The 21,963-nt window shown below is 37.0% G+C and overlaps 1 protein-coding gene across 1 annotated transcript; it reads right to left on the minus strand.

Annotated features, from left to right (window-relative positions):
* Positions 1-12,539: 12,539 nt before the first annotated feature.
* On the minus strand, positions 12,540-17,607 carry LOC134662528 (uncharacterized). Its single transcript, XM_063518788.1, has 2 exons — positions 17,394-17,607; positions 12,540-12,709 (listed from the first exon to the last, which is right to left on the minus strand). The coding sequence occupies exons 1-2, from the start codon at positions 17,482-17,484 to the stop codon at positions 12,573-12,575; spliced, it is 228 nt and encodes a 75-aa protein (XP_063374858.1). The 5' UTR covers positions 17,485-17,607; the 3' UTR covers positions 12,540-12,572.
* Positions 17,608-21,963: the final 4,356 nt, after the last annotated feature.

Below are 21,963 nucleotides of genomic sequence, written 5' to 3' on the forward strand. Positions count from 1 at the left end.
GGAAGATTGTTGTAATGGGTACTGAATAAATGAGTTAGATACTTTTTGTAAGCCATTTTTCTCAGTCGAACGACTGAAGGTATAGCTATTTTACCAAGGTAAAGGAAGTACGTTTTTTAATAGTATAAATTATATCACACCACACCGGTATAAAATAATAAAAATACATAAATGTAACTTTTTCTCCATTTTCTATTTTGTGAGCTTATAATGGCAAATTTAAGAAAAAACGCCGAAGTTAAAGCGGTGTTTTTAGGCACCTTTAGAATTAATTCTACTGAGCAGATATATAGAAATAAATTTGCTTTAATTACTTCATTTTTGGCGTTTTCGGTTACAAATCGACTACGGCCTCCTAAAAAAAATGCATAATATTATTAATAGGAATACCTAATTAAGACTACACTGAATATCTTATTATACATATTTATATCGTTTTGAGATAATAATAATAATTATTAATAATTGTAATTAACTAAAATATGAACATTTTACATTTTACTAGCTGTTCCTTGTATGTAAGTTGTAAATTTCGTCACCTTTCTTGATACAGATCCGTATTATCCGAATTATCCGGATATCCGGATCCGTCAAATTTTAATATCCGAAATATCCGGATCCGATAAATTGACGGATCTTGCAAACCCTAGTCACAACCGAGCATCCGCGTTGTAAGGGCTCATTTCCATATCGAACAATATGATTGTCAAATTCCGGTATCGATTACCGGGAAGCGTGCCATTGAGAATTATTGTTTACGCCCGGCCCGGGCGCGGCAAAAAGTTGCTCCGAAAGATATCGACTTCTGGAAGCAATTAAGATAAAACCCTGATAATGGAACTACGTTGACATTATTGGCTATAGCGTAGCCGTGTGCGTATTGTAGAAAAATGTTTAATAATTTAGTATTAAACAATCTAAATTTTCGTACCCTCCTGTATAATGTACAGCGTGCTGCAAAAGTCCAATTTAAGAATGGAATTCATTCATAAAGTTAATATGCACTTCTGCATCTGGGTGTACATTGTGGTTTTTCAACGACCAGCCATATTTTGCAAATTGATTATACAGGTCATCCTACTGAACAACTCTTAGTTACGTTACGAGTACCATGGCGCCAACCCCGAAATCACGATTTATTTACGGGTTTTGGCAGTTTGGCTTACTTTTTATTTTTCTGGTAGGAATTCATTAATGTACTGTGTCATATAGTGCGACAATCACTAAAACATGACCAAAAAGGTCCAGGTAGACCCCAGACAACTTGGATAGCAGTTGTAAGAAAAAACAAGAAGAAGACCGATTAGAAGGGCCGACCCCAAGGTTTTATTTATGTTATAGTCAGCAAACGAGCAGACGAGTCACCTAACGGGAAGTGGTCACAGTCGCCCATGGACATAAGCAACATCGGCTTTGTAAATGGAAAGGAGCCAGGCAAAAGAGTTTTAGCGAACCGTAAAGTGGCTTTTTTTAAATATATGCATATAGGCAATTGTTGTCAAATTGAGTTAATATCTAAGTGGAGTTCAATAGAAACTGTGAATAATAATGTAACCTTCGAGTAAACAAACCAATTATACCTTAATTACTTCGTAATTTCGCTCTTTCTAAGGACAAGCGTGATTTTAAATATCAACAGTTTTTTGGCTACGCTCCCTTTGCACAAACTTAGTAGTAAGAATGCATACACATCCCTATAAACTCCATACTTGGTTTTGGGCTGCTATAATACTATTTTGGTAAAGACCCAGCCAAAGTTGAAGAATCCGGGACAAGTCGCCACTAGTCGTAAAAACGAACGCTCTTTATTAAGGTTGCCGATTACCGGGATGATCGTGTAAGGGTCGTGTCGGGGCGGAATCCCGATACGTAATTAAAGGACACTGGCTTAATTGACAACCCTCGGCTTTCCTCGATCTCTATCCCACGTTTTTATTTAATTTATACTACGTCATTTACCACTTTTTTTTTGTTTTTGCATTCACAGTCGCATTTTGCATCGGTAATCTATTAGGTATAGGCCGGTGAATACTAACTAAACCTAATCTAAGATCGATGATAAATAAAATACCCTCCCACTTCCACATAACTGCTGGATACATGCCTCAATCATTGAACTACTCGTAGATGGCTAGGACTGTGGAACACCATACCACGGTAGACACCTTTGAATTTTTTAGAAGATGCAGGGGGCCGATTTTTGAATTTCGATCGCTCGATTTCGTCACTCGAAAAACGGTGGAAAACGGCGAAATGCTAATTTTTGAAATACGACCGATCGAAATTTGGAATCTATTGGTATTGACCACTCGATTTCAATTCTATTAGTAGAATTTAAATGCCTAGTAGTGAAGATATTAATTAACGAAATACACGAAATCGAGTGGTCGAAATTCAAAAATCGGCCCCCAGGTTACGTTATGATGTTTGTTCGCCGAATTAAATAATAAATGGGTGAAACACACGCATGAAATTAAATATCGTCTCAATCTGTTCCCTAAAATAAAAGATAGATGAGCCTAATTTCTGGCTGACCGGACGGCCCCCATCTAGCTTCAGGCTCTACCAAAGTTGTGGCGGGTTGCTTTCGCTTTACTTTCGGGAGCAGAAAAAATAAATTAGAATAAACTTTTGTATAACCCAACAAAGAAAAATGATATTTTATTAATAAACAATTAAAATATTACATGAGTTCTAGGACTTAGGAAAGCCTTAGTTCAGTGATTTAGGATAAACTTTTTAATTCATTAGACTGACATCAGAATGCTATTTGAATAATGTTTTTATAAAGCATCATCTGTCTTTAATTTATTGAGCTTATATACTGAAACTAGCCACTCTGAACATCCATCACCATGTTATTTAGTAGTAGTAAGTACATGTACGGGCAAGTAAGTACAAGCGAAATACATGATAATTGAATAACATCAGTTAGATATACCAAATAAAGATATTTCGATTTTGATTTTCGATATCAGTGTACGTTCGAATTGGCCTGTACTGATCTCATCGAGAGACAAGCGCATGCCGCAGATTATTAAACAATACATTTTTGCTCGAATTTTAGATTGATAACTCTATTTCCAGTTACACGCCCCGGTCAGGATCAGCAGCTTCAATATCAAACGCTTCAACTCCAAACAAGACTCCCGATAAAACTTTGCTGTCCCGCAAAATTTCCAGAGCGATACCCAAGGATGTTGCAAATAAATGATAAATTATTGAAGTTTCCAGATTCTATACAGTTCATTATCTCGCCTTTGTATTATTTATAAGGGAAACAGCGGAGTTGTGTGAAATTATGTGCGATGGGAGTTGATTATTTTGTTTGACGTACAACACGTCCTTTCACTTACAGATTTGTGCAAAATAAAATATCGTCAATGGTGTCAATTTATTTTGTGAAACTGTCATTTCTATACGTTACTTTACAAGTAATAGTTACCTAAACTGTATTAACCTTTTAACGCAATTTCTATGTTCAAGATCGTCTAATTTGACTACAAATTTACCACTTAGACTTATTAATGTTTTAATTGTATTTTTCTTTGGAAAATATATCAGTATATAACGAAATGGCCTTTTTGCCAGGTCATGTAGCAGTTTAATTTTTTTTAAAGTCACTTCTAGAATTTTATAAACTTTTTGTAAAAAGCGAGCCTTAATCCAGGAAATTCCGAATCGCAAGCTAATTCAAACCTTTACATAAAACCTTCATAAACCTTATCATACGTTGCTTGACATCCTATTTGGAAAATCCCTGAAAGTAGCGCAGCGCAAACAAAACTCAAAGGCGCAAAGACAATACTAACATATCACAAAGTAGAGAAGCGCAAAGTAAGAGCATTTGCTTGCCAAGTACCAGTGGCGCAAACACCGGGAGAGCAGGAACGCGAACATGCCGCTAAAAACATAATAAGTACCTAAATGTCAACGAGGGATTACGAACTGTTAAACGTCTACATAAAGTAGGTTATACCTTGAAATTGTTAGGCGTCGAAAGAAAAGCCAGATGCTCACATTTATTCTCAGTCGGAATGCCGCTGTACTGTGATATGCTAAGCAAAAGGTAAGTAAACAAATTGGAAGAGAAACATTATAAGACCAGAATGTTTGGAATGGAAATATTTGAATAAGCCAAATTTTACTTCAGAAGAATGATTGTGTAACAGGTGTTGCAACGTTTATTATTAGCGGTGTGTCGTAGCTTTTTACCCATGCAGGAACCCGAGTATTCTGAATTTGAATTAAAATGTTTACTTATTATGTTTTGCCGATGTCAAAAAAATATAGATATATTTATTTTTATTTTTACCCATACAAATTACGAAAAAATAAAATTAGAGATCGCCAAAAAGTAAGAGGCAAACTTTTTTTATTGAATCTTTTGATACGATAGGTTTCACGTAAATCACGAATACTCAGGTTCCTGCAGGGTATGCATTTTTAACAATGCATTTTTAACTCTAACGGCCCCCAGCTATATACATACATACATATTTTTCTATACATACCTATTATTGACAAACTTTATACATATAAACTTATAGTATATACAGTAAATAGTTTCTTTTAATACAGAATTATGTTGGAATACTTCGAAGTTTAATTTCTGGAATATTTCTTTATATCCAATTAATACCAATGTCTCCGAATGCTACATACATGAAGCAACCGTTTATTATAAATTATTGAGGAAACCTGAAGCGACTAGACTTAAGCGACGCACTATAATTTATAACAAATTGGTATCATACTTGACTTGACGCTAAGCTCCTTCCTGGTAATGGATAATTGGTACATCGAGCGTGTCCACCACCAAAACTCAACTTTACTCCGACTTGAACATAAGTTCGTACTAAGAGCCGAGGTGAATAAACAAGCGTACCTATTTGGAATTGAAACTGATATGTGTAATTAGGGTTTGCAATCCGGATCCGAAATGTATGAAATTATCCGGATCTGGATCTGGATCCGCGGATCTTCCCATACATTTCAGATCCGTCGTGCAAACCCTACGTGTTGCATGAATTTGTGGCCGATGTGGATGATGCAACACGCGCGTAAATAACGTGTTCCACTGCTATCGTGAGTCAAAAACGTTCAGAAAAACGAGCGTCATTCCGTGGAAAATGTAAATATAGGTAAGTAGTTGATAATTTGAGTACATTTTACTACGGCTTTCATCATACAGATTTGAAGAAATAGAAGGTTTGAACAAGTCTGTAAGGATCCATAGAGAAAATTATGCTCTAAATGTCCATTCATTTTTATTAACTTTTTTATTATAGGTGGGTGCTCGATCAAACTGAAAAGCTCACCTAATATTAGCTCCACTATATGACTTTTATTATGACACCAGTTTCAGCGTTCTATCACAAAAAAAACACTTAACAGCTTATGTAATGACTATGGTTACTTTTTTCAAATACATGCACTAGATACTTCATAACGGCTGGACTCCGACTATTTTAGGACCCTCTAATTTGTTAGCATCCCGAAACATTTTCCAGCGGCATCAAGTTTTATAAACAGCCAGACTCTGTAAATTCTTGCTTGTTTCTTAGAATCCGGCGAAGTTTCGCCCGCGATTTATTCATGACTTGGCCAAATATTTGATTGATTACTGTGTCTAAAGCAATCAGGGCTTCGATAAACTTGCAGACCACTTCATTTAGCGAAAAAGACCCTTGTTTAAATCCAAGCGGAAAGTGATGAGGCTGTTTTTGCTTACAAGTAAGTACAAAGTAGACTATCCAAATCCGAAAACTCTATAGCTTCATTACGAAGAAAATGTGTTCATTCTTAAGCAATACCAGCAGAACCTACTCTCTTTTGTGCAGTTACCTACTCTAATTCCATATAATGTTTTTATACATGTTCTATTTTCCTCACTGTTCGATTTGTGTTTAACACCCTGTATGGGAACTAATAATTTTCAAGAATGATTCTTGATCAGTGAGAAGTGCACTGGGGTTCATCTCGAACGCGTGCTTCCCTCAGGCAAGTGCATAGACTAACAAGAGATAAGTACTTATCCGCCGTGGAAGCCTAGTGGATCACTTCACTATCATACTTGTACCATCCACCTGAGCATACTTAAGCGAGAAATTCATCGATGGTTCTTCATAATGCAATGGTCGTTTTGTTAAAACGCTCTTCTATCTACACGCTACATGTCAATAGATAATATGTTGTGTTATACCTATAACTTTGTAATTGTGTATAAGGCTTATTTTTTTCCTCACTTTCATATTTACATTATAATTGTACTTATAATTCACATAGACACATTTCCCCATGAATCCTCTTAATACCAAATACAGTACAAACCATAATAACCACACTAGTACAAACCGATTTGGTCCCTATTTTACCAACATTTGCATTCATGCTTTACTGCACCACGATAACAACAGTTATATATTCCAAAATCATTCAATATTTAACAATATTTTCGCGCATTTATTTGTATTCTTGGTACTTAACCCTATAATGTTGTCGTGCTTGTAATGAAATTAAGAAAGAAGATTATCCAAAACATTTTAGAAAGTTACTGGCTAGAGAATAACTACAATACAAATATTCTTTATTGCTCAACAATATCAAAAGAAACATGACACACAAACTAAGCATTTACATTCAACCTTTAAGGTTGAATTTAGTCGAGAAAACGGTGTGGCTCTGTTTAATCGTCTGGTCTCGTGTCCGATTCGGAACACCTGCGAAACACCCGAAACACGACATCCTTCGGCCAGAAGTCGGCGCGCTAGATGGTCCCCTGCAGGGCCTGCACCGGTCGGGGCACGCCTACCTTAAAAGAATTGAAGTGCATGTAGTGGCGCGATCGAAGCTGGAATACCCTCGGCGTGTAGCCTGTCTTCTGGTGTACATACTTCACCACTTCAGCAGCCGTGGCGGTATAATGCAGCCGCGACACATACAGCGCCTTACTCGGTGTAGCCACCCTTCCCTCTTTGGGTCACCGGCTTACACATCACACATGCCTCTATTGTTGAGGTATTAAAGTGCGTATTCAGATATAATTATTAAATACAATCCGTCATTACACACCGATTGAAACGACGCGACAGATTAATAGTACATGTTAATATCGTTAACGATTCTCTTACACGATATTGACATACATCCGTCGTTTCGATCAGTCGGTAACGACGGATTGTAAGATTAGGCTGCTATGCGCCATCGTTATCCCTATTGAGCGCGACACCCTGTAAAATTAAGACCTACTCCGGTCGACGCACTTTTAATTACAAAATTAGTTTCTGTGTCAGCAGTTTAAGTGCTTTAAGTAGCCGCCTTAGGTATGAAATAGCTAAAGTTAAGCAGAGTGTTCGGGTACTTTATTGAGCCTGCTCCCTTAAGGCTCAACTTTTACGGCTTAATTTTGTTTTCTCTAACCTGAAGCTTTTTACATTTTTTATAATATCCCCTATAGATATCGCGGGCCATCCTTTGGGAGCAGATGTGTACTGTAATAAAAATATTTCATCATTTTTACGCTCGGAAGGTGTTGAAGGAAAAAATGTCTGTCATAAATTTCACATTAGGCCGTTCGCTCACTGGGGTAATCGTCGAGCCATCGGTCACCTTGGGATTTGTCCCGAAGAATAGAAGTAATGTTCTAGGACTCTTTCGTAGGATGCTTTTTGGCTTAATTTTAGTTAAAAATACGTCCTAGGTCATTAGACTATTAATTTAGAACGAGATTGACGACCTCGGTGCATCTAAATAAAACTTTTGTAATTTTAATCTACTGAAATTGTCGCGTTCTTCGCATTAGTGTAGTATGTGCGACATAACCAAAAACGCCAAATCCGTAAATTACTCGTATATGTACCGTAAAATGGGGTGAGTAGGGCCAAAACTGACATTCAAACCTCGATAAAACTTTAGTTTACATGTGAGAAACTGATCTTTATACATAATAAATGTTCCGGTAGTTTGTATTTCAGTTTTTTTTATGATTTTGTGTAGTTCCATTTCATAACTTTAAATAATAAGTTCAAAAACTAAAACCCGACTACTGAAAAATTGCGCTCTTAAAAGTATAAAACAAGAAAATATTTCATCTCGAAATCGCATTTAGAAATTGTTTTATATTTATTATCTTTTAATTATTGATATTCAGAGGATAACCGTGGCTTTAAAGCTTATGATAGCTTAGTTATTTACTGTATTGTGTTGTTAAATGGGTGGCGTTAGACGACGTTTAAAACAATAAATATTGCTTTGCTAATCCGCGATATATACTCTGTGCCGAAAGAGAAGAGTCGTGGAATGTATTGGGCCCCATACATTCCACGACTCTTCTCTTTCCGCACAGACTATAATAAAATAAAGTGCCAGTCTATTAGTTCACTGATTGTTTCAACACAAGTCGAGTTTTGTATTTATTTTCGCGCGGGGCAAGTGGGAACATTATTAATAGCATGAAAAAATACGCAAGTAAGGTATAATGGATTAGCACTGATTGATTAGTATGGATTTTAATTAACATGGATTTCTGCAAAGTAACGCTTACTTCTATTCATCGTTAGAAAATGCGCCAGAATTATGTACCAACATCGGTAGGCCTCCAGATTGAATACCTACTTACTTTTATATGAAAACTTTAAAGTGAACGAAGTATTTTGTTCTATAACATTCTGGTGTACTTTAACGAACCGATAACTTTTATTATTACGTGCTAAATAGCACTTTAGTGGAGTTTATTAGTTTTAATTAGTTTCCCTATGAACTTCCCGCATCTGTGTGGCAATTTCACGCGCGTCTTTAATGACTGTTTATTTTAAAAGGTATAGCCGTCTGTATCCTAATTTCCTAATAATATGATTATACTGTAATATAATCACAGATTGGGCTACGGTGGGGACTATAGCCCAAGCCCTCTCGCGCATGAGAGGAGGCCTGTGCCCAGCAGTGGGACGTATATAGGCTCAAATTATTACTATTTTTTATAATCACAGATATTTTAACTGAATACTAACGTTCTACTTATTAATACCTCACTTAAACATAGGTAGGTACTTTATTTATATGAGAGTTCAAAATTTGATTTGAATATCTGTTTGTACAGGTACTTACCTATCTTAGATCAACATTAAATTTATTAAATGGCGCTTGTACTTTCATAGTTGATCTTTATTTTAATTGGAATTAGAGATATTTGTACCTGGTCTACTACAAAAAAGGGGTTGGCTAAAATTTCTTCATTCCATAACCAGAAAAAAGTACTAAAACCAAAATTTGGGTTTAGAATCCACTGCCACTGCCACTGAACGCCATTTTAATATTTTGAGTTATTTTACTGTGATTGTTATCCGTAATTTACTGTTATAAAATCTCATTAATAACTCAATATTTACCAACGGAATACGAAAACAGTAATTTTGTAATGTTTGTTTCTACTTTCTAAGTTTGTACGCCGGCACTGTTGTTGGACATGAACATTTTCTCTTTTTTGACGATAACGTTTTAATACCTATAGTGTCCGCGGGCTCAGCACGGTTCCATTTTTATCGACTATCACTATGCCCGTCACTTTCGCACTTACATACTTGTTAGAACGTAACAGGCATGGTGATAAACGATAAAAATGCGACCGTGCTCTAGGGCTGTATAGAACTATTTATTATTTAAAAAAAAACACATTATTTTCCTATGCTTTATTCACTGACAACTGATTGGCCCAGCGGTCCAACTTTTTAAGGCTTCTTCTTTTATTCCTTATCCGATCGATTCTCGTCTCGTTATGTACTGAGCAGGTACTCGCAAAATACTACAAGTATCCAATTGGGTACCTAAGTTAAAATTACATGTGTTCGAAACTCGAGCAGAACATTAAACTCATTACTGGATTTCTCGGGCTACTGCGCCAATAAATATGATTGAAATGACGTAATGTCTCGAGTTCGCCAATACATTATCTATAAATGTCAGTTCCTAAAGTCTTCACATGACGTATTACTCATAGAAAATACATCGACACAATGATTTGTAGGATTAATGATGATGAATTAATAAATCCCTAACTAGGTATGTAAATGTATTATTATTATTAGCCATATGACCCATAATTATAGCAGCTGAATGTATTATTGAAGTCGATTGAAATATTAATCTAGCACTCGAATAGAGTAATTTCTGAAATTAACTAGTTTATCTAAGAACACTTCACTAGAGCGCTTTAGTAGATATTCCAGTGTAGTAAAGAATCTATAAATTTTCTCATAGGCCAATTCAAACTGACATCGAAATGATGTCATTCAGTTATCGTTCTGATGTCAGTGTGCATTCGAATTAGCCTGTATGTTTGAATGCCAAGATGCTGATCTTCGCTTTACCACTTTAGGATAAAAATAACAATACAGTTGGAGCCGGAACAACAACAATACTTACAATTTAACAGATTATGTGTTTCCAATTTCGAGGTCCTATTAGATGCATATAGAGGGAAAAATCTGAAAACTGGAAATTATTGATATTTCGATGGAAAAAAAAATTAATACTTATAGACCAAAAACCTAACCCACTTCTAGATCACTTACAAACTTGATATTTGGCATCAAGGTAGACTATTAGGTGCATATAGAGGGAAAAATCTGAAAACTGGAAATTATTGATATTTCGATGGAAAAATAATAATTAATACTTATAGACCAAAAACCTAACCCACTTCTAGATGACTTAGAAACTTGATATTTGGCACGAAGGTACACTATTAGGTGCATATAGAGGGAAAAATCTGAAAACTGGAAATTATTGATATTTCGACGGAAAAAAAATAATCAATACTTATAGACCAAAAACTTAATCCACTTCTAGATCACTTACAAACTTGATATTTGGCATGAAGGTAGACTATTAGGCGTATACAAAAGAAAAAATCTGAAAACTGAAACTTTTTGTCAATTAACCGCGCGTTAGCGAGGGTCTCCTTTTCAGCTTAGGCAAACTGCTTTCATGATGAATACTATAGTAATTTCTGTACAAAAAGTAATGATATCCCAACAAAAACATAAATGTGAAATGAGAGCCAAGTTCAATATTAAGAATATGTGTCGTTGTTGACTCGCCGACAAAAGAATTGAGATCTAGATGGGTGCCAAGTTCTGTGCTGTGTAGAAAATCCTGAAATTATAAAGGATTTCTGTTGGCTAGTTTTTAAAAACAAACCAAATTTTTGAAAAAGTAACATATATAAATATATATTACCTTTATGCCTATAGGTACGTAAAAACTAGCCAAGACAAATCCTTTATAATTTCAGGATTTTCTACACAGCACAGAACTTGGCACCCATATAGATCTCAATTCTTTTGTCGGCGAGTCAACAACGACACATATTCTTAATATTGAACTTGGCTCTCATTTCACATTTATGTTTTTGTTGGGATAGAAATCACTACAATATGTAAGCATAGTAGTAGCCTTGCTTACATAATAACACTATGACTAGCTAGGTGTCATTTGATCTCGTTGGAACCTTTCACACGCTGTTTATGTTCCATCCGTTCAAACCTGAATTTGTATAAAAATTCAAATAACATGATTTGTAATTACTTTGATTATGGTTCCACATTGACACATCGTAGAGACATATTATCGTAATTGTAATACTTAGGATACATAGATTACACAGGTTAGCATCCTGTCTTTGTAGGTAGGTATACTAACTAAGGCAACCTGATGGCTGATGCACAATATAAACAACAGTCACAATACTCTGTAGGTATGTATACTTGTACCTATATGTTCCTAACTAACCTAATTTGCTGTGCCTGCCATTCCGTCCGAGCGGCAATGGGTCATGTCCTTATGTTCCATAAAATAAGGTAGCCTATGCCCACCCCAAAGGCCATATTTTCATCAAAGTCGGTTCAGTAATATAAAGCCGTGAAAAGGTAATATAATAATAATAAACAGGCAGTTAACTAAAGTGTCATTATATGGAACTTGCTAACTATGTAAACAAACCACCATATTAAAATTAACTCTGAATGTCTATTTACTAGTGACTTTTGTTTACATAGTTAGCAAGTTCCATAGAATAACATTTTATATACTGATACCAGCTTCACAAAGCAAAAAGTTATACAACTTTAAACAGTTTAAACTAGAAAATTTCACCTAAGTGGTAACAGGTTTAACTACAACAAGCTCGTCACTATAGTTTTTTTTTTGCATTAGAAAGAAGGTAAGCGATCTTAACATGTCTTTTAATTGAAAAACGCGTTTTGAAAATCAATAACTATTACTTATGAAAGCAAAAGAATATAAATGATCGTATCAGATTCATAATTATGACATACTTGCCGTGACTTATTTTTAAAAAGTGTTTTTCAATTAAAAGACATGTCAAGATTGTTTACCTTTTTTCTAATGCTAAAAAAACGAACTATATACCTTCATATTATAGTTTTGTAAAAAAATCCTGCGTCTTATTTTCGCTTGACCACATCTGGCCCGGGGCGCGCTAATGATTAATGTAAATAGACGCAACGCACAAGGGTAAATATTGACGGTAAGCATTGTTATTTGTAGTTTCTTTATTTAGGCATTTTGGTGACTAGCGCGATTTTCCCCTGCGGCCTTTTCTTGTGTTTGTCCCGATACATTTTCTTCTCGTAGCCGAACACCGAGTAGAACGAGAGCGGGACTACCGTTGAAGATACTGGCTGGAGATCTGGAAAATAAGATAATATTATTAGATAATAGTTTCACTGTTAGGTACTAAAGGTTTCTTTTCATTATAATGTATTTCTTATTTAAAAAATATATATTAAGTAATTTATTATCATAATAATAAAGAAGCGCTGGTGGCCTAGCGGTAAGAGCGTGCGACTTGCAATCCGGTCGCGGGTTCGAACCCCGGCTCGTACCAATGAGTTTTTCGGAACTTATGTACGAAATATCATTTGATTTTTACCAGTCGCTTTACGGTGAAGGGAAACATCGTGAGGAAACCGGACTAATCCCAATACAGGCCTAGTTTACCCTCTGGGTTGCAAGGTCAGATAGCAGTCGCTTTCGTAAAAACTAGGGCCCACGCCAATTACTGGGATTAGTTGCCAAGCGGACCCCAACCTCCCATGAGCCGTGGCAAAAATGCCGGGACAACGCGAGGAAGACGATGATATTCATTTATTATCATGAAAAATAAATTGTCTTGTTTCTAAAAATAATACTTGGTGCGTTTTTCTGTCTCAATTCTACGTAGGTACAAACTCGCATAGTATTAAGCTGTTTTAATTCATAACTTAAACAGGAAATCGAGTTAATTGCGTGCGCTCGATTTCATTATTTGGCCTTAATATCCATCCTTAACTTCCGGGTACGGATGAGCCAATATTTATTTTCTGTCCATCTATGATCCGTATACATAAACGTGCCGGTTGCCGGTTGTCCATACCAGTATATTATACCAGTCCGCTTGACCGTGGCACGGTTGACAAGGCCAACCAAGCACTCTTACCGCAGTAACGAGTCGACTCGCGCAATTCGCTTAGAGAACGGTAGGTATACATATACAGCAATAAGTGGCATATTATTTCACTTCGTCGGCGCTTAAAATTTGGGTTCAATATAGACAATTTTACGCACACAATTTTACGTACAATCAGCACACTAAATAAGCTTAAATACAATTGCGAGCTGAGTTAATGTCGGGCAATCTTGTTTTATATTAAATCTGAAATTATAAAAATATGAACTTTAAAGAAATGTCATATACTAAGAAAAAGTGACCAAGGCCTCCAGTGCCCCAAACCACTTTGCTGCCGCCTGGCGCGCGCTTTGGGTGTGCTTTTGTGCCGAATGGCACAGGCACCTGCCGCGATAGCAGAGGACGCTGGTTCGATTCCAGCCTGGGGCACTGGAGGCCTTGGTCACTTTTTCTTAGTATATGACATTAATTTAAAGTTTATAATTTATATAGTAGTGTGTCTACTTGAAAGAAAACCGGCCAAGTGCGAGTCGGACTCGCGCACGGAGGGTTCCGCACCATCAACAAAAAATAAAGCAAAACAAGCAAAATAAACAAGCAAAAAAACGGTCACCCATCCAAGTACTGACCGCGCCCGACGTTGCTTAACTTCGGTCAAAAATCACGTTTGTTGTATGGGAGCCCCACTTAAATCTTTATTTTATTCTGTTTTTAGTATTTGTTGTTATAGCGGCAACAGAAATACATCATCTGTGAAAATTTCAAGTGTCTAGCTATCACGGTTCGTGAGATACAGCCTGGTGACAGACGGACGGGCGGGCGGACGGACGGACGGACGGACGGACGGACGGACGGACGGACGGACGGACGGACGGACGGACGGACGGACGGACGGACGGACGGACAGCGGAGTCTTAGTAATAGGGTCCCGTTTTTACCCTTTGGGTACGGAACCCTAAAAATTAAAATGTTATTAAATTGTACAACGGGACTTAATCGCGTATCGCCGGGCGTTATATATGTCGGCGGCAGATCGTAAAATCGGGCATATCGAGATATTCCTAGGCATATCATGAAACGCCGCCATTTCATGATCTGACTAAGATTAACCCAGGCGTATCACTTCTGATCTGCCTAGGAATATCACCCCTTGAGGTTTGCAGGCAGATCATGAAATGCCGACGTTTCATGATCTGCCTCATCTGCCTAGGAATATCACCCCTTGAGGTTTGCACGATATGGCTGGTCGTCGCTAGGCAGATCATGAAATGCCGGCTTTTCATGATATGCCTAGGAATATCACATCCTACTATTTGATATGCCTAAACGTCGCTAGGCAAATCGTCAAACGTTGATGTTTAAACGATATGGCTGGTAGTCGCTAGTCAGATCATGAAATGGCGGCGTTTCATGGTATGCCTAGGAATATCTCGATATGGCCGATTTTACGATCTGCCTCCGACATATATAACATATAACGCCGTCCTCGAAACGTCGGAGGTAAATCTTAAAACTTAGATACGCGATTAAGTCCCGTTGTACAATTTAATAATGTGTAAAAATCGTAAAAGTTTAAATCAGTGTTAAATTAAAATATTCACTGAAAATAATTTAATTTGTTCTAATACATATCAAAATATGATTACCTAAATATCAAAAATAGTAAGATTTACTAAACTTTTCAAGGCAAATCCATTTTTATGCTAATTATTTACATAATGTACACTTGATAAACATATTTTATATACATATTCACGATATCATAAATTAAGCCAATACATGAGTTACAGGACACTACCATGTCACCTGAAAATTAAATATTTTTTTCACAAAACAGTGCTGGCTTGACATTTTTCAATCACGTTTATATCTTAGCCGCATTCGAGATTAACGGCCCGATTCGGATTTTGTAATAGACATCTGTTAGATATCTTTTAGACATCGCCAAGATACGATAACGATATGTTTAAGATCTAACCTGTCAAATTTGACATTTCCGCGATTCTGGAGATACTCTTGAACGATTTCCGCAAGATATTACTTAGAGATCTAATTCACATCTAATAGATATCTAACACGATCTATCGTAAAAGTGACATTGGTTACCCGAATTGCGCTGCAAAAGAGAACTAGTTGAAATCTAAACTATAACGTATCTAGAATGGATCTAGTACGTGTCGTCTCTTGTGAATATCTTGAAGTTCGAATACGGCAGTTAGACATTTGCTATCTATTGAAAAGTGAAGTAGTTAAGAGATCAAACTGACATTATTATGTACTTTAAATCGAATCGCCCTGTCATAAGTGTCTTAGATATAGGAAACTCTTGATTAAATATCAACTCATTTAAAATGTAATTGGGTCACACCAGATATTACTTGAGAGTATGTTCCTACATCGGTATTGGTTTGAAATAAATCTTGTCGTAACCTTTTACAGAACCCGCACGAGTTCACTGAACACTGTCTTGTTCAAATGCAATCCCATTAATAGCCATTCGATTATGTACTCTACCACAGTCATTATTCAATATATAGTCATTTGCTTCGCTTTGTACAATCTATCTCAGTTCGTTTTTGTTAAAAGTGCAAGCAGCCAGCGATAACGAAGGTAATGCACTGTCTGACCTCCAACTTAAGTGTACCTAGGTATGTACACAAATAGGTAGTATTAAATATTTTATTTTATTTTGTTCTTTCGAAAAATATTGTAATGCGTAGTTTTTAACAAGCTTTTATTAGGTCGACCTGTATGTAACTTACTATGTAATGGAATCTAAGGTAACTAATTTAACCATCTTCCAAGGATCGTAGCGTCATGAAAATTGGCAGCTGTACGTAGTTCTGATGACAATACAATAATATGGTACTGTCGAACTGATCTGATGATGGAGACAGGAGGTGGCCATAGGAACTCTCGACCTGTATGTAACTAACATGTAATGGAATCTAAGGTAACTAATTTAACCATCTTCCAAGGATCATAGCGTCATGAAAATTGGCAGCTGTATGTAGTTCTGATGACAATACAATAATATGGTACTGTCGAACTGATCTGATGATGGAGACAGGAGGTGGCCATAGGAACTCTGTGATGAAACAACGCAACCTAATTGTGTTAGGGGTTTTTAGAATTGTCTCGATGAGTATTAGTTGTCTGTCGTAAGAAAAGTACAGTCAGCGATAAAAACTTTTACCAAAAATTAAATTTTTGCCAAAAACTTATTTTTTACCTGAGATGTTGCAAGCGTGTCGTTTGAGCACGTTGTTATAACGCAGATGCTGACCGCCGTGCTTCCGCTTGCCTTCCACCAATTCAGAATAGAATACGGTTTTGGGCAAGCGGCGGTCATCCATAGGGACTACGGAGGACATGCCTACAACACCTTAGCTGACGCTGCATTAGAGAGTTGCCATACTAGAGCATAGAGCATAGTTCCGGGCATAGAGCCCGGAACGTAGCAGGACCTCAGAATTTGGAACTCGGTCTTGACTTGCCTGCATATAAATCCCAACCACCAGGATTCTGATGCCTACATTGTTGCGTTAAATTAAAATATTTTCTCCACGTTAAGATTAATTTTCCAGTACCTATAGGTATCTATAGATCTTAAGGTTTCACAGGTAAAAAATAATAATACATATATCATAACGGCAAATATTCATTTTTAATTGAAATACGTTTGTATTTGTACCTAACTACCTACATAAAGTAGAGCGTTTCACATTAATTGTTTTCTCTTTAAATATTTTACTAAACGTGTATTTCACTACCGCACTGCTAAATAATATTCGTTAAAAAAAAGGACATTATTTTGCCAACATTGAAACAATAAAAACGACATCGTTCAGTTTCATCAAAACAAATAAAGTCCGCGCTGCGTTTAAATCAAGCTGAGCTGATAAATTATTTCGATTAAACTCACCCGCTTTTAAAACATTGTCGGCATCCCTTCTGTATAACATTCCTGAGCAACACGCGAAAAAGCATAGAACGAAAACCAAACAAAAATTCATTCTTCAACCGGCACGTATATAGCGGGATCACAGAACACGACAGCGGATATATTTCAACCTGTATTTATTTGACACCCTTCCGTGTAGCGGCGCGTACTCGTATAGACTCGAATAAAGTATTGAACGTATCGTGGCATCGGTGACATTCTGATACGGCCCGCTCTACCGTTCCGAGTTCGCAAAATGTAATATGAATACGCTTTTGGTAAATACGCTCCGAGTAGGGGATCACCTACTCTCTTGTAAATAATGTTTGGACGTGGGCCTAATAAAATGAAGTTCGGAATGGCAGATACGTACGACTACGATTCTTCTATGAAAAGAACAATTGAATACTCGTAAGGTGTAACGAATGTCGCTTACATGTCGGCGTTTTCTTGCTGAGTCAGGGTCTGCTTTGTATTAGCATCAGTTAGGGTTCTTGCGAGATCAGGCAGTTTCTAAAAAAATATTCGCCTAAATAGGTATGTCACGTCTTTGTTATGTGTACCCTTAACTTTTCTTGGGGATTCCAGGATTTCCAGCTTAAGCACATTAATTTCTTTCTTGCCCTCTTCTCATTATTTTCTCTGTAGGTATTTACCGTACAAAGACGAAACTAATAGTACCTAGCGAAATTAAGCATTTTCGTTAATAACTAAATAACATTATAAATATTACTTTGTACATAACACAAATTTGTGTTAGATACGATCAAGGAAGGTATTACGTATGATTTCTTTAAGTAATATCTGAGGTTTTATTGATGCTTAGGTACCTACTTCACAAATCTCGCGAAAAACCATCACACACAAACACGCCTTCATTACTATCATTAGGTATCAGAGTACCCTGGAGGTTCTTTAACATTAATTAGTTCTTTAACATAGCGTGCGGGGCGGCGGAAAGCGCCGAAATTTTAAAACGTAACAAATATAAGAGCCTCGGGAGAGAGTACCATTTTGTACCATTTAGAGTTAAAACTCTAGTCCATGGGGTCCCAGCGCGCATAAGTTGTTCGCAGAAATCGCGAAGCGTCTGGTTGACGTAACTGGTGACCGAAGAGCTGGCGGCTACCTCGCACAACGTATCAGCATTGCGATACAGGGAGGAAATGTCGCCAGCATCCTTGGTATTTACAATGCCTCAAGGGCCTATTTTAGATTTAAGCTAGTTATTAATTTCTTTTAGTAATACCACTGTATATATCTTGTTCATTAATTAAGATTCTTTTGTTAAATGTTTCAGCAAATATATTAATAAAGATGCCTTAAATTTTCTGTACTCGTAGGTAGGTAGGTACCTCCCTATTCAAAGGTTTTCAGCATAAGGTTTAATTGTGCCTCTCCTGTCTATAAATAAACGTTTTAACGTGTATTTTTATAGATAAAACATGACCTACTGGTGTACAAAATAAGAAAAGTATAATTCAGCCTACAGACTCTCCACTGCTGGGCACAGCCTCCTCTTATTCGCGAGTGGAACATTACAAATATTTAATTTAAATTAATTAATAATAAAAATAAAAAAAAAACACACGACTGCAGTTGAAAAGTGAACTGATAGTGAAAACTTAAACTTAGGTAACCCATGCCGCTGTTACCCAGGTAGCCGAGCAGTTTTAGGCATCTGTCGCGATTGCAGAGGACGCTGGTTCAATTCCAGCCTTGGCGTTGGAGGCCTTAGTCACTTTTTTTTTCATAATATAACATCTATTTCAGTTTTTAACCGACTTCCAAATCTCAAAGAAGGAGGTTATCAATTCGGTTGTATGTTTATTTATGTTTGTTACTCCATATCTCCGTCATTACTGGACCGATTTTGAAAATTCTTTTTTTGATTGTATATATATAAGTATACAGGTTGGTCCCGTTTTTGTCAAAACCCAGTTCTGATGATGGGATCCATGAGGAATTGAGGGAACTCCTCAAATCTTAAAGGCATACATATAGTGATTTTTGTGTTTTTATCAACAAATCAAGCATATACATTCAAAAACGTGACATTTGATGAAGTGGAACTGCTGATGATGATCAGAATGGAACTCTCCAACGACGCATAGTTCACGTTTGGCGATTTGTCCTCTTCGTTATGTTTGTTAAGCAAGTTAAGTTTTTAAGCCACATTTTTGTCAAGCGCGAGTTCTGATGATGGGATCCATGAGGAATCGAGGGAACTCCTCAAATCTTAAAGGCGTGCGTATAGAGATTTTTGTATTTTCATCAGAAAATCAAGCATTTTTATTAAAAACTGTCGCATTTGATGTAGTGGAACTGCTGATGATAATCAGAACAGAACTTTTCAACGACCCATAGTTCACGTTTGGCGATTTGTCCTCTTCGTTATGTTTGTTAAGCAAGTTTAGTTTTTAAGCCACATTTCTGTCAAGGTCGAGTTCTGTTGATGGGATCCATAAGGAATCGAGGGAACTCCTCAAATCTTAAAGGCACACATATAGTGATTGTTGTGTTTTTATCAACAAATCAAGCATATACATTCAAAAAAAGTAACATTTGAGGAAGTGTAACTGCTGATGATAACCAGAACGAAACTCTTTAACGACGCATATCTCGCGTTTGGCGATTTTTCCTCTTCGCTATGTTTGTTAAGCAAGTTAGGTTTTTAAGCCATATTTATGTCAAGCATAGAATAAGTAAGAAGCAAGTATAGAATTTTCTGTATTTTCATCATAATATAAAGCATTTACATTAAAAAACTGTCGCATTTGATGAACTGGAACTGCTGATGATGATCAGAACAGAACTCTTCAACGACGCATACGCACGTTTGGTGATTTCGAATTTCGACTTTGACTTGGACTGGGACCCGGACTCGGATCCAGATCCGGACTCGTACCCGGATCCGGTTCGGACCCGGACCCGGACCTGGACTCGGACTCGGACCTAGACTCAGACCCGAACTTGGACCCGGACTCGGATCCGAACTCGGACCCGGACTCGGACCAGGACTCGGACTCAGACCCGGACCTTGACCCGGAAAACCACTATGATACCTAAACTAAATAAACCACTATGATTACCTACCATAAAATGTAGGTATAAAGTATGATGAGGCCAAACCCCTCCCGCTCAAACCCCCGTACACCGCACCGTATGCGGTATGCACCGTTAAGTGGGTTAGGTTAGGTTTGAACTGCTATCCTCACAAAACCGAACAAAAGTGGGTTAGGTTAGGTTAGAACTGCGAGCCTTACAGAAACAAAATGCTACTAGAAAAGTCGGTGGTTTTACCTCCTTTTCTACATAGCGCACCATCTACAATAATCTTTCACCGGGCCGCATAGAAGTCGGTTTTTTTTTCTTAAAAATTATTAAACTTACTGTTACTTATTTATGAACGTGAATGTACCTGTACATTTAATGTCACTCGCGACCGGGGACCCTTTTGAATGGTAAGTACAATGCATTACATCAAGGTCCCAAGGCAATCAAGAGGAGGAAATGGATCATACCTATTAGCCCGGTATCCTTACGACGGTTTCCTTTACCGAAAAGTGAAAGGTATCAAATATAAAATTATAATTAATATTAAGTTACACTATCCTTATGAAATCATTTATAGGTACATATTTTAACAATAATTACCTATAGAAAGGTAATTCTCAAAAAATATGTCTCTGGCCTAATTGACTGTATGAAACTATTAATTAGACGCAACTGCAGACGGAATAGAATACCTTATAGACGATTTTTATAAATCTTGAACAATAAGGCCCCATGCGACAGAACACAATCCTTAAATATTCGTATGTTTATGTATTTTAAAACCTTGAACACATATTTATCACCGACATTTGACAAAATCGCCAAACACGTTGTACAGATGCAGCCTTCCGGAATCATATTTATTTCCAGTTGGATGAGATCACAGCGTCCGTGACTCAACGCGGGGGCGGGATAAATACATGTCGCGGCATCTTATTATAATTTCCAACTAAGCTTATAAGACACACCGTGTCGACATCATCTTCTCTTATAACTAATTTTAATGAATTAAGTAAATTACTTCAAATTCTTACAAGAGTATACAAAAATTTACATAAGGCGTTTTAAAAGATTTACTTGTAATCTGTGTACTAAATGTCCTCCAACGTAGTGTTGGTGACACCGTGTTTATATAGTAGGTATTTTGTTCTTTTTTCTGCTATTCCTTATGTTGATATTTATGATTCACGAGACAAATAAACCATGCTATGTCCGAATTCTGTACTAATATTATGGTTCCGTACGACATTAATACATTGCTTCAGAGACCGGAAAATAGGTAATTTTTTAAAGTAGTTCATATTTTAAAGGCTCCGTCACACAGGCGCGTTTTGCGAGCGGGGCGTGAGCGGGACGCGATGCAAGCGGCGCGCGCGGCGCTGGCCAGCGCCGCGCCCGCGTCCCGTCCGCATCGCGCCTTGAGGACGCGGATAAGTATAACACTAGAAATAAAAATAAGCTTGCTCTCAGAAAGTTTCATGTCCGTAAAATACTA

Source organism: Cydia amplana, chromosome 3 (genome assembly GCF_948474715.1).
Source record: "Cydia amplana chromosome 3, ilCydAmpl1.1, whole genome shotgun sequence".
In the NCBI taxonomy this organism is placed as follows: domain Eukaryota; kingdom Metazoa; phylum Arthropoda; class Insecta; order Lepidoptera; family Tortricidae; genus Cydia; species Cydia amplana.